This window comes from Mustela nivalis, assembly GCF_964662115.1.
Source record: "Mustela nivalis genome assembly, chromosome: 18".
Taxonomy (NCBI): Eukaryota; Metazoa; Chordata; class Mammalia; order Carnivora; family Mustelidae; genus Mustela; species Mustela nivalis.
Genome location: NC_139037.1, coordinates 42,314,774 through 42,327,999, shown reverse-complemented (window position 1 = coordinate 42,327,999; position 13,226 = coordinate 42,314,774). Strand labels below are relative to the sequence as shown.

The window sequence follows — 13,226 nt, the reverse complement described above, 5'->3', positions numbered from 1 at the left end:
CACTCTGATGATAACGACATGACTGATGACCAAAGAGGATGAAAGGAGTCTACAAAATCATCCCTCTGAGACATCCTTTATATGCGGCAAGCATAGAGAAGGAGTTAGGTCTGAGACCTCAGAGAGAGAGAAAATACTCATAATCACCACCACACTAAGATCCCTGCCCTAACTGGCCTGGTTTGCGGGCCTGCGGAAAGGCTATATCCCAGGCATATGCCCCAAAAGAACTGTGCTCGCTTTCCCATCCCTCTCCTTTTGCCCTTGTCTCTGCTTCATCTCTCTCTGTTTTGATGTCTCACATCTTTTTTCGTGGCCGTCTCTTCTTTCTCCATCCTCCGCGCCTATCCCTTTCTCAACGCTGCCTTAAGTCTTTTCATCAAAGCGAGGAGCCTCCCAGTATCTCCGCCCCCGCGCCTGGTGGGGGGGTAGCATTGCGCATGCGCCATCGGCGCCCCTCCCTCTCCACCCCCATCCCCTGTCGGCGTCTGGGCCTCGTCCCCTTCAGTCTCCCTCTCCTCCCCCATCACTTCCCCCGACACTGACACCCCATTACTCCAGTCTCCCCAGTCTCAGCTTTGGTCTCCAGCCCCATCCGCCCGAGGTAAGATGGGTATAGGGGAGGCCCGCGGAGAAGGGGAGGGGCGAAGCATCCTGCATCCCGAGATAAACAAACCAGGGGAGGGGGCGGCCTAGACAGAGGGGCCTGACGTGGGAGGAGAAGAATGGGGGGCTGGACCTGGGGGAAGTGCTAGGCGCTGGGCCCGTATACCAGGGTCCTCTGAGGGGTAATGGTCGTCGCTATGATTGCCCAAAATCCAGAGCTGGGGGCGTGGGAGCCACTGAGGGCCTTGGAGCTTCTGGGGGCTCACACGCTGGACCCTGTGGGGCGCTCTCTATAACTGACCGCTGTCTCCAGGATTTGCCTGAAAACCGCCCCCAACTCTACACCCGCCCCCCGGAGGGCCACTGAAGACCATGACTAAGACAGATCCCGCTCCGATGGCCCCTCCACTCCGGGGGGAGGAAGAAGAAGAAGAGGAGGATGAGCTGGTCCCCGAGGCCCCCAGCCCCACCCAGGAGCGCCGGCAGAAGCCTGTTGTGCACCCCTCGGCACCTGCCCCCCTCCCCAAGGACTACGGTAACCACCTTCCCCACCCTGCAATTTGGTCTGGAGCCATGGGTGGCCAGGGAGGTTGGGCTGAGTTCTGCTGGTAATTCTGGGGGATCTGAAAGTGGTCCAGGGGAGTCTTGGCCCTTGGACTCCCCCCTTCATTAATTAATTCATTCACCCATTGAAGAATGGAATTGGAATAATCCTAATCTTTGATTCATGACACATCATTCAATCATTTAGTCATTCAACAAACATTTACTGAAAGCCTGTCATGGACCTGGCTCTATGCTAGGAGCTTGGGGCAAAGCATGGAGCCACACAGACCCAGTCTTCGCCCTGAGAGAACTTACAGGCCTCAGTGACAAACTACACTGATAACAACGTAATATAATATAAATGTATAATTACAAGACATGAGGATAATTGTGTTTGCCAAGAACTGGATGCTGCAGGAGCTTTTAAAGACATGGTTTCCATGAGGAGGTAGCATTTGAGGAAGACCCAAGGATGAGTGGGGTTTAACAAGAGAAAGGGCCAGGGGAAGGGAGTACCCAGAGAGATTACTACAGGAGTAAAGGCTCTGAGTTCGGAAGTTGTGGAGCAGAAGGGGTGGCCTCTTTTGGAGAAGCTGAAGGTGTCTAATCATTCACCAAGCATATTAGCCATTGCTACTAGTTTGTGACAAGCTTTATTCTGGTGATAGAGATTTCATGGTGAGCGATCCAGGCATGATCCCTGTTTTCAGGAGGGAGCAAGTAATAGTTAAATCAGGCAAGTCAGATGGAGTGGATGCTATGGAAGAAATAAAGGAGGGACATATAATAGGGGGGCCTGGGGGCAACACCTTGAGGTGGAGTGGTCAGAGTGGGTCTTTCTGATTGAGGTGGGATTTAGACTAAAGCCCAGAGCATGAGGAGGAATCAGCCATAGGAGAGCTGGAGAAAAATAGTTTCCGGTTGTGAGGAGCTAGTGCAAAAACCCTGGGCAGGAACAGAAGACGGTCCTGAAGCTGTGGTGAGGGAGTGATGGGAGTCAAGGTGAGCGTTTGGTAATGATTACATCTGGGAGGGCCTTAGGGGCTACTGTGAGGACTTTGAATGAGTGTAATTAAGGGAGGGCACTTGGTGGAGAGATATTTAAAAGCAGTGGGAGTGGTGGATCTGATTTATATTTTTAAAAGTTCCTTCTGGCTACTGGATACAGAAGGTGGAGGGGGCTTTTAGAAGATGCTGGCTGGGAATTCCCAGCAGCTGTAAGTTCAGAAACTAGACACCAGGTTCAAAGAGTAGGGGTCACTAGGGATGGCATCTGTGACCGTGTCACCTGCTAGAAGCAGGTCAGAGAGGCTTCAAGTTGAGCTCAGTCTGATAGAAAAATGAGAACATTATCTGGGTGTCCGGTGCAAGGAATCCACGCCAGGAAAATGGAAAACCTCATTTGGAAATGTAGCTAGACATGGCTGGGGCCCATGGCCTGGTGGGAGGTCAGAGGGTGTAGGCTGCTCCCTGTGCCCCACCCCGCCTCCCTCAGACTCTTGCTCATAGAACAAGGAGGGTTTTGGTCATAGAACATGAAGGCATCTGGAAATGGGGTCTAGGAGAAAGGGTGGGGGCCGAGGTGGATTTGGTGAAGAACTTGTGTATTTGTGAATGAAATTGTATGCAGTTAATTTAGCAGGACATTGCTTGAGCACCCATTGCGTGCCAGCTGCGGTTCTGGGCCTTAGGGAGAAGGGAGCGAACAGACAGCACTGAAACGTAGGGCTTACATCCTAGTGAGGGAGACACGTGAGAGAGGAAAAGAGGAAAAATGAGGGAAGAAGAAAAACAAAGAAAAAGAAGGAGGGAGAAAGGGAAGGAAGAAGGAGTAAACAAGTTACTGTTAAGTAGTGGGATAGGCTGTGATTTTTTTTTTTAAAGATTTTATTTATTTATTTGACAGAGGGAAATCACAAGTAGGCAGAGAGGCAGGCAGAGAGAGAGGAAGGGAAGCAGGCCCCCTGCTGAGCAGAGAGCCCGATGTGGGACTCGATCCCAGGACCCTGGAATCATGACCTGAGCCGAAGGCAGCAGCTTAACCCACTGAGCCACCCAGGCGTCCCTAGGCTGTGATTAAAGAAGGAAAAAAAGGCCCAGGATGGAGAAGGGCACAGGTGCTGATTTCCACGGGGTGTTCTGGGGAGGCCTCCCTGAAGAAGTGACGTTTGGGTAAAGCCTGCCAAGCCCTGAGAAGGCTTCGGGGTGGGGGTGGGGGTGTGGAGACACTGTCCCAGGCAAGCAAAACAGCAAGTGCCAAGCCACTGAGACAGGAATGTGCCAGGCGTGTTGGGAGGACAGAAGGAGCCAGTGTGGCTGGGTAGGATGAGTGAGGGAGAGAGGGCAAAGAACAGAAGAGGCCGGTTTGTGCAGGACTTGTGGGCTGCGGGGAGGACGGTGGTCAGTAATTCGAGTGTCAGGGGGAGCCTGGGCCAGGTTCTGAGCCAAGGAGGGCTGTGACCGTGACTGGGGTTTTAAAAGGAACCCACACAGGCTGATTCCTGGAGACGCTGTGTCTGGCGCTTTCCTGGGCTGTGTGACATCTGGGTGTTCATTTCCTCATTCATTCAGTACGGGGCAGGAGCCTGCCCCTGCCGTGCTCCAGGCCCTGTGCTAAGTGTTGATAATGCTACAGGGAGCATTATCAACATTAGCCATCAACGATTAGGCCTGGGGGGAGATGCAAGTTCCTCTAGCCCCTCACCCTGGCTGGCCGCAGCTACCTCCTGCCCATGGGTACATTTTAATGTGTACAGCACAGTATTTGAAAAATTGAGATTTTTCTTAAAAACCTGGTTTTCTGGGATTTTTAAATTTTGTTTTGAGATTTAGCCAAACTGTGCCCATTCTCTGCCAGGGCAGCGGTGTGCTAGAGCAGTAGCAACCCCCACCCAATCCCCTAACCACCCCCCAACCCTGGGGGGACACATGCAGACTCAAGGTACCACACTCCTTCCACACTCTCAGTTTCAAGGAGTAGGGTTTGCTGCTCTGTAGAATTACTAGATTTTTCCAACTTGGCAAGACACACAGGGGTGTCCAGAGTTCTGTGTGAAATTTTCTGATCTTGAAGCCACATGCTGGCCACACAGAAAATGTCTGTGGCCCGTGCGCAATATGGTTTGAGACCATGCATTAGAAGATCTTAAAGGCAGAAGCCTAGAGCTGTCCTGCCTCAGGATGGAAAGAGGGAGTCAGCTTGCCTGGGGTGACTTTGAACCTCTTCCTGCCCTAGCCTTCACATTCTTCGATCCCAATGACCCGGCATGCCAGGAGATTCTGTTTGACCCCCAGACCACCATCCCTGAACTGTTCGCCATTGTGCGCCAGTGGGTACCCCAAGTCCAACACAAGATCGATGTCATCGGCAATGAGGTAAGATACTTGGGAAGCCAGGGAGGGAGAGGACAGGGTCCCTCACATGTTTGGGTAAACCTCCCTGTTCCCGTGGTTCTCCCAGATTCTGCGTCGAGGCTGCCACGTGAATGATCGTGATGGGCTGACCGACATGACACTGCTCCACTATGCGTGCAAAGCTGGGGCTCATGGAGTTGGTAAGGTCCAAACCCCCAAAGCTTGAGCCCCAACACGTAGGCCTCCAGACCAGATACCTTCAGAACCACTCGGAATCCTGCCCCTGAGACCCCCACCCTGAATCCACAGCCCAACATGCTAAAGCACAGTCCCTGAGGCCCAGGGCCTTCCCAGTGCCTTGGACCCAGGCTTTGGAGGAGGGTATGCAAGTTGACCTGGGCTGTTGCGCAGGGGACCCCGCTGCGGCTGTGCGCCTTTCGCAGCAACTGCTGGCATTGGGCGCTGATGTAACACTGCGCAGCCGCTGGACCAACATGAACGCGCTTCACTATGCTGCCTACTTTGATGTTCCTGACCTGGTGCGCGTGCTACTGAAGGGCGCAAGGCCAAGAGGTGAGCAGGAGGGACCAGGCTGGAATGAGATGGAACCCTGGCCTAAGAAGGAGGCTGGAAGCCGAGGGAGGGTGCCCCAGATGTGTTTGGGGGAGGGGGCAGCTGAGGGGCGAGGGACCCGGGATCTGTGGAGATAGTGGTAGGTTGGAGGCAAGAGATGCGGGAGATGGGGCCCAGACATCCGTGACCCATGGCCACGGCAGAGGGGGACCTGGTTGGGGGGGCGGGGCCTAAAGAGGATGGGGGTGGGGGGTAAGGGGTATAGGAGGGGGTGGTTTGCATGTGAAGCTGCATTGAGGCCTGTGGCTTAAGAGATGGGCATGGGGAGACTGTAAGATGGTATTGGAGGACAGGGCAGGGTGTCAAGACCACTCACCTGGATCCCTCCTCTCGCCCACAACCCAGTGGTGAACTCCACGTGCAGTGACTTCAACCATGGCTCAGCCCTGCACATCGCTGCCTCCAACCTGTGCCTGGGTGCGGCCAAATGTTTGCTGGAGCATGGTGCCAACCCAGCGCTGCGGGTACTGCACCCCTGGCCCAGCCCCCAATAGCTTCCTTCTTCCTTCCCCACCCTTGCCCGGCCAGCAGAGGGGGAAGGGGCCAGGACCCCTTGCACTTCTGGAAGCTTCTTAGAAAAATCATTTGTACATTCAAGAAATGAAGTGGTAGCTGGTATTTACCATCACATGGTCCCATTCCAGGCTTGGGCTCTCCCGGGGCATGGCTTCCCTAAGATCATGCCCCAGAGACTGAAGTGTGACCTTCATTCCCTTGGCTTTACACCTAGTTCCATTCTCAGTTACTTGAAATCCCCAGCCTGAGGTTGGGGGTGGACTTTCCCCGGGACATGGTCTGTACTTCAGTACCTCACCCCTTTGTATTCCCATGTTGGCCTAGGGTATGACCTAGCTCTACCTTGGCTTTACCTAGACTAGGGGTCTCTGGGAGCATGGGCTCAGTGGAGTTACAGCCTGTGCCCCTGACTCCTCACTTCCTTTCTTCCCACTGGCCTCCAGAACCGAAAGGGACAGGTGCCAGCAGAGGTGGTCCCAGACCCCATGGACATGTCCCTGGACAAGGCAGAGGCAGCACTGGTGGCCAAGGAGCTGCGAACACTGCTGGAGGAGGCTGTGCCGCTCTCTTGTGCCCTCCCCAAGGTCACGCTACCCAACTATGACAACGTCCCAGGCAATCTCATGCTCAGTGCACTGGGTCTGCGCCTGGGAGACCGCGTGCTGCTGGATGGCCAGAAGGTCAGAGACTGGGGAAAGGTGGGGAGAGGGCGGCCCTCATGCCTCAGAGCTGGGTCCTTGGACAGAGTGTAGTCCCTCTCTTTGGACATCCGCCCTCCCAGTCATTTCCACAGTTGTTCTGTGAGTGCTTCCTTTTGCCCCACCCTGGACTGAGCTCTCAGTGCAGGGAGGGAAGACAGATCTATCGCCCGACAGTGTCAGCCCAGAACAATCGTGGGTGTCAAGAGGAAGCAGAGTGATCAGTGCAGCTCTGCACCTGAGTTCTCCTGGGCCTTGTAGGCCCTAGGCAGGGCCCACTTCTGCTCCCAGAGTGGTCAGTACTTAGGGAAAATAAAGGACAGGTCAGAATAATCAGGGGTGTGATGGGACGGATGCACCCCCTTGATGATAGAGAGGGATGAGCCAGGAGAAGAAAAGGAAAAGGGGGGGGGTCCCACTTAGGGGAAAGCAGGTACAAATGCCCAGAGGGCAGAAAGAATCATTATTTCTCCAGCTTTGATTTATTTTGCTGGTGTCTCCATGCTGGACCCAGACTGTCCTTGGGAATTAAGGGTTATATGAGCCCAGACCCACTCTTATGGAAATTTTTTTCTAATGAAGGAGAAATGTCCAATCAAGGAAACCCATAGTTTAAGACAGTTTCTGGTAGCATCAAGGGTTTTGAAAACCATTAAATGTTTGGATTTAGGGATGCCTGGCTGGCTCAGTCAGTAAAGCATGTGACTCTTGATCTCAAGGTCATGAGACCAATCCAATGAGTTGGATGTTGAGATTACTTTAAAAAAATTTTTTTTAGGTTAAAAAAAAAGTTTGGATTTAGTAAATCGCCCCTGGCTGCGGGCATATACAGTCAGTTTTAGCTGGGATGCTCCAAAGGCTTCTGTGAGGAGCTGATGCCTGAGGCAGAGTAATCAGCAGGTCCAAAGACCAAGAAGAGGGAAGGGGTAGCAGGACTGGAGGGAGACGTGGAAAGGCCAGCAGGGGCTGGATCATACCAGACCTGCAGGCCACTGGAAGGAATTTGAATTTCGTTGCTTGTACAGTGAAGAATTTTTTTTTAAGATTTTATTTATTTGTCAGAGAGAGGGAGGGAGAGAGAGCGAGCACAGGCAGACAGAATGGCAGGCAGAGGCAGAGGGAGAAGCAGGCTTCCCGCTGAGCAAGGAGCCCGATGTGGGACTCGATCCCAGGGCGCTGGGATCATGATCTGAGCCGAAGGCAGCCGCTTAACCAACTGAGCCACCCAGGCGTCCCTGTACAGTGAGGAATTTTGAAAGTCACATTGTGTTTCCCTATCATGGGTTTTGCACGCAGCCACCCCATCAGTAACACCTTCTGTACCTGAGCTAATCAAATCCACGTGACAATTCTGAAAGCAAAATGGTTTGACTCTCCCCATTTTGCAACCCAGAAGACTGTTAGAGGCTCAAAGAGGTGAAGCTTTTTGTTTGAAGATAAGAACAATAATAATAGTCTGCCTCTTAGAGAAACAGCATAGCACAGTGGTTACACACTCAGGCAGATCTCAGTTTTGCTGCTTTCCAACTGTGGGGCTTGGGGCCACCTACTTTCCAGCTCCAGGTATCGGTTTCTTCATCTCTAAAATGGAGCTAATAAGAGTACCCACCTCAGGTGGTTGTATGAGACTTAAATTAATTAAAATCCGGAAAGCCCTTAGAATAGGGTTTGGTGCAACCTAAGCGTTCTCTGTATGCCAGGCAGTCTTCTGATCCCCACACTAATTCTCCAGAGTAGGCACTATCAAGTCACCCATTTTATAGACAAGGAACTGGGGCTTAGAGAATGAAGCAGCCTCATACAGTGATATAGCCATACCCACGGAAGGCTCACGGCAACTAAATGAATTTGCATATATTGCAAGTGTTTCAACTAGCCAGCCAGCCTATGAAGTGCTTTCCTATCTCCATTTTACAGGGGAATCTGAGGCCTCGGAGGTCATTTGACCAAAGTTGCAGGAAAATAGTCAACACTCACTGATCCCTCACTCAGCACCAGGCCCTGTTCTGAGGCTGTGCCAGCTCTGTCTAATCGACCTTTCCATCTGTGAGGATGGAAATATTCTGTGTCTGTATTGCCCAGTAAAATAGCCATAAGCTATTTTGTGGCAACTGAACACTTGAAATGTGGTGAGTGTAACCAGGGCAATTAAATTTAAATTTAATTTCAGTTCATTTAAATTGTTATCTGTGGCTTATGGCTGTTTACTGCACTGAACAGGGAAGTTCTATAACCATGCTATAAGGTGGGTGTGATTTCTGTTCCCATATCATAGATGAGGACACAGAGGCTCAGTGCTGTTCGGTCATACAGCCAGGAAATGGGGGTGTCCAGATTGGAGCTCAGGGTTCCCTCATCTATTCTCCATGCTGCCTGTGTGCCCGTGATCTATCATGGCTTCTCAAGGACCCACCCCCCTCAAAAACCTTATCCTCACTTGTTTCCTCAGACGGGCACACTTCGGTTCTGCGGGACCACGGAGTTCGCCAGTGGCCAGTGGGTGGGCGTGGAGCTGGATGAACCCGAGGGCAAGAATGATGGCAGTGTTGGGGGTGTCCGTTACTTCATCTGCCCTCCGAAGCAGGGTCAGTCCCACCTGGGGCTCAAAAGGGGTGGCAGTGGGGTCCACTCAGTAGTTCTGATGCTGCTGACTGGTGATGGGGGTGGGGCGATGATGGCCGGGCAGAGGGCAGAGGCTTGGACCACTCCCAACACAGGCTCTGTCCCCCCTGCAGGTCTCTTTGCCTCTGTGTCCAAGATCTCCAAGGTAGTGGACGCAACCCCTTCATCGGTCACCTCCACACCTCGGACTCCTCGGATGGACTTTTCCCGTGTCACTGGCAAAGGCCGCAGGGATCACAAAGGTCAGAGGGGGAGCTTTCTGGGTGAGGAGAGCCAATTTGAGGATATTCTGTGGGTAGCCTGGCTTCGGTGACTCAGTTTCTCCTCAGGCCCAAACTCCTGTGTTAGAGGAATTCACTTTTATGACTCTGTTTCTCCTTTGACATAGTACTGGCCCCCCACCCAGTTCTTCAAAAGATCTGTGGGTTTTCTGCCTTCTGTTACTTAGTTTCTCTTCAGGGCAAGGGTTTTCTCCCCAGTTTTAGGGAAGAATCTATGGGGTTCCTGGCTTTAATGACTTTATTTATCTTCATACCCAACTCCTCCCTTCATTTTAAAAGGATAACTTCTGGGCTTCTGAATTCTGTGACTCAGTTTTTCCTTTGGGTCCAGATAATCTCAGTTTTGAGAAAGGATTTTGGGGTTCTCCAGGTTCTTGACTCAGTTTCCCTTCAGGCCTAACCCCCATGCCCCACCCCCAGCCCAATTTTCTGGCAGTTGAGATTTCCTTTCAAGTCCCAAACCCTCCTCTGTTTCTGGGGAAGGTTCTAGAGTTCCTGACTGGAGCCAGGACAAGAGTTTCTACCTTGGGTCTTTCTGGGTGGCATGGGGTCCCCAGGGCAGGCATCTTGGGGCCCCACTCCTTCCCACTGTATCCTTTACCCCAGGCAAGAAGAAGCCCCCGTCATCCCCGTCTCTGGGCAGCCTACAACAGCGGGAAGGAGCCAAGGCTGAGGTTGGAGACCAAGTCCTTGTCGCGGGCCAGAAGCAAGGGACCGTGCGCTTCTATGGGAAGACAGACTTTGCCCCCGGTGAGGACAGTGATCTGGGGTGGGGGGTTGGGCAGGTAAGACCTTGAGGCATCCTGACACCCCACTGCTGCAGGTTACTGGTATGGCATTGAGCTAGACCAGCCCACTGGCAAGCATGATGGTTCTGTCTTCGGTGTCCGGTACTTCACCTGTCCCCCACGGCATGGAGTCTTTGCGCCAGCATCCCGAATTCAGAGGTGAGCCCAAACACCAACCCCAACCCAGGGCACCTCCCAGAAACCCTGATTCCCTAGGCTTCTCAGGCATCTTTTCCTCTCAGACCAGCAGGGCAGTGTGGATACTCCCCTCCATACCCTAGCTCTTCCTGAACCCTATGGGTTCAGCTTCTTTCCTGGCTTCTTGTGATTCTGACTCCTCCCACTCTTCTTATGTCTTCCCAGGATTGGTGGATCCACTGACCCCCCTGGGGACAGTATCGGAGCCAAAAAAGTGCATCAAGTGACAAGTGAGTTGGGATTGGGATATAGGAGGTAGAGGAGGGATGAGGGTTTGGGGATGGGAGGAAGGGTCTTGGGTTCTCAGGTATATGCTGGTGACAGATTTCCAGGACTTAACAGGGGATACAGGGCCCAGGAAAATGATGAGACAGGATCCCAAAGAGGATAGGTGCTATGGGGTAGGGTATTGGGAATGGTAACAACAAGGCTCTGGGCAGGCACTGGGGCATGTGTAGGTATGGGGGATATAAGGAAGGTTACTAACAAGAGATCCGGATGGGTACTGGAATGTGGGGTTCAGGTGGGTATTGGGGACATGGATAAGTATCATTGACAAGGAGTCTGTTTGGGTATTGAGGGTCTATCATTCCCTTACCTGAAACCTTGCCCTTCCCTTCAGTGACACAACCCAAGCGCACTTTCACCACAGTCCGAACCCCAAAGGACATCGCATCAGAGAACTCCATCTCCAGGTGGGTAGCCCACCCTTGGCCCACCTCCAGGGGGATGTTCAGGGAGAGGTTGTACAAATGGCCATTGGACACAGGGATCTGGGCTTCTGGTTGGGGCTGGAAATAGAGGTTAGCAAAACTTTTGACTAGTCAGCTGACCCAGAAATGTTTTTTAGGGGGTGAGATCCCACACTGAATTCTGGTGGCTTCCACTCTTAAAGGGTGGGTAGAGGAGGCAGAACACCTTCCACTTCACAAGAGCCTGAGAAGGCATTGCCAGACAGGTAGAGACAGAATCCAGAAAGGCCAAACCCTAGTCACTTGGGGAAGAGTAGGAGTCGGGGGAGGAGGGTGGTGATGAATCCAGATGTTTCTGTATTCTGCATCAAGGTATGACGGATGGACGTGATTCTCCATTCCAGGTTGCTCTTCTGCTGCTGGTTTCCCTGGATGCTGAGGGCGGAGATGCAGTCATAGAGGCCTGGATACCTGACAGAGAGTCAAAGAGTCCCCTCTAGCATCTCCTGACACAAGGAGCCCCTGAGTCACCCTGAGATAGAGATTCCCAGTAACACATCCAGAATAGAGACCCCATTAGCCAGCCCTCAATCACTGAGGCCCCATTATTAACAGATTCCCTCATAACCCCCAAATACAGACCCTATGGTATCCAGAAAGAGATTCCCTGAGTGTAGCACCTTCAGGCTAGTCCCTGTCCCCAACCCCTCAGAGCAGACCCCCCAATAACGTTTCCACATCACCTCAAAGGATGATGACTTCTACATAATGGCTCCAGAGCAGAACATTCCTGAGTCATTCATCACTGGATCAGAACCCTCCCCCATTAACAAAGACACCCCCCTCCATCAAGTCCCCTTGAAATAAACACAGGTCATATCTCCAGAGCAACAGAGTAACAACTACATTTAACATCAGTCCCCTCAAGATGTTGTGACTACCATGGTCACCCCCAAAACTTACACTGCAATCAGACACCCTACATTAACAAATCCCCACTCTTACCCCTCAAGAAGAGACCCACATTAACCAGCCCACTCTCACCCCCAATTTACAGACACCAAAACAGTCCTGGAAGTGCTAATTACAGGACCCCTAAGTCTTCCTACCCTCTGCGCCCTGAAGAAGCCCCCAGTGCCTTGTATGAAGCCCACCCCACACGGCCCACAGCCCCTGTGCTGGCCAGGCTCCCAGAAAATTCTCTATTTTTTAAGTAATGACTTCCCCCTTTGGGGGACCCCAAAATTTGGAGGCCCCATTCTGGGACTCTGGGGATCCCAGACCCCAGAGTACATGTCCCAAATTCCCCTGTGCCCCCAAGTCCTATAGCTCCTAAAGGACCTCAAGGCCCTAACTCCCAAATCATGGAATCCCCAAATCCCCAGGGAATCCCAAATTTTAAAATTCAATCCCAAGCCCCCAGGAAACCCCAACCATGGAGGTCCTTGTGCCTGGGATGGAGGAGACTGCAGTCAGGATATGCATCCCGGGCTCCCAGAGCACCTCAAGCCCTGCTCATAGGCACCAGGAGACCCCAAACAGGAATTCTCATCCCTGGAAACCGGAGCACTTCAATGCCCAGAATCGATGGATCTCAAGACACCCAAATGTAAAGAGCCCCACCCCCAGGGAACCCCAAATCCTAAAGCCTCCATCTCTAGTATATGAAGGGCCCCAAGGCCTTGAGGGGATCGCAAATCCTGGAACCCCTATTTCAATCTACGTTCTGGTCACAGGTCCAAAACACCGAATCTGAGTCACTGGCCCCAAAGGACCTCAAGCACCCGGGTCAGACCAACAGCCTGAGGGAGAACCTAAAGGCCCAGGGGGTCTAGGGTGGACCTGGGGCCCTGACCACCAAGGACAGCTCACGACTGCCCCTTCACTGCATGTCCCCGAACTCAGCATGACCCCTATCCCCTTCAATAAAAATGTTTCTATGGCTTGTCTGCGTCAGGTCAGTATTTGGGGAGTTGTAGGCCTGCTCTTGGACCCTTGCTGGGAGAGGACGAGAGAGGAAGGCCTTCCTTCAATCTAGCCTCCCTGCGGAATGGGAACGGAATGATTTAGCCTGCGGGAAGTCGTTCTAACAGTCCTGCCTCCTCCGGGCGGCTTTCCTTACCATCTTGCCCCTTCCGTAGCTACCCCTCACGTCTGCGGCCACTCCGCGGTGAGAACTGGTAGGCTCCTGGAGCCTGATTGGTCGGTGCCAGAAGACCCGTTTCCGAAGGATCCCCAGTGGTTCAGGGGCTAGGAGGTGCAGCCTATCACTGAGGAGGGGCGGGGAAAGTT

General features: G+C 52.7%; 1 protein-coding gene and 2 long non-coding RNA genes across 3 annotated transcripts; 1 reads left to right on the top strand and 2 right to left on the bottom strand.

Moving 5' to 3' along the window:
• The first annotated feature begins 424 nt into the window (after positions 1 to 424).
• Positions 425 to 11,821, top strand: CLIP3 (CAP-Gly domain containing linker protein 3). The gene is made up of 14 exons (XM_082708811.1): positions 425 to 604; positions 920 to 1,141; positions 4,388 to 4,527; positions 4,613 to 4,706; positions 4,918 to 5,079; positions 5,485 to 5,603; positions 6,099 to 6,335; positions 8,803 to 8,938; positions 9,089 to 9,217; positions 9,863 to 10,006; positions 10,080 to 10,203; positions 10,408 to 10,472; positions 10,865 to 10,937; positions 11,339 to 11,821. The coding sequence occupies exons 2-14, from the start codon at positions 979 to 981 to the stop codon at positions 11,391 to 11,393; spliced, it is 1,641 nt and encodes a 546-aa protein (XP_082564937.1). The 5' UTR covers positions 425 to 604; positions 920 to 978; the 3' UTR covers positions 11,394 to 11,821.
• On the bottom strand, positions 11,057 to 13,170 carry LOC309852388. Its single transcript, XR_014305193.1, has 2 exons — positions 13,057 to 13,170; positions 11,057 to 11,405 (listed from the first exon to the last, which is right to left on the bottom strand). It is a non-coding gene; the product is annotated as an uncharacterized lncRNA (long non-coding RNA).
• LOC309852387 lies at positions 12,155 to 12,880 on the bottom strand. Its single transcript, XR_014305192.1, has 2 exons — positions 12,438 to 12,880; positions 12,155 to 12,275 (listed from the first exon to the last, which is right to left on the bottom strand). It is a non-coding gene; the product is annotated as an uncharacterized lncRNA (long non-coding RNA).
• Positions 13,171 to 13,226: the final 56 nt, after the last annotated feature.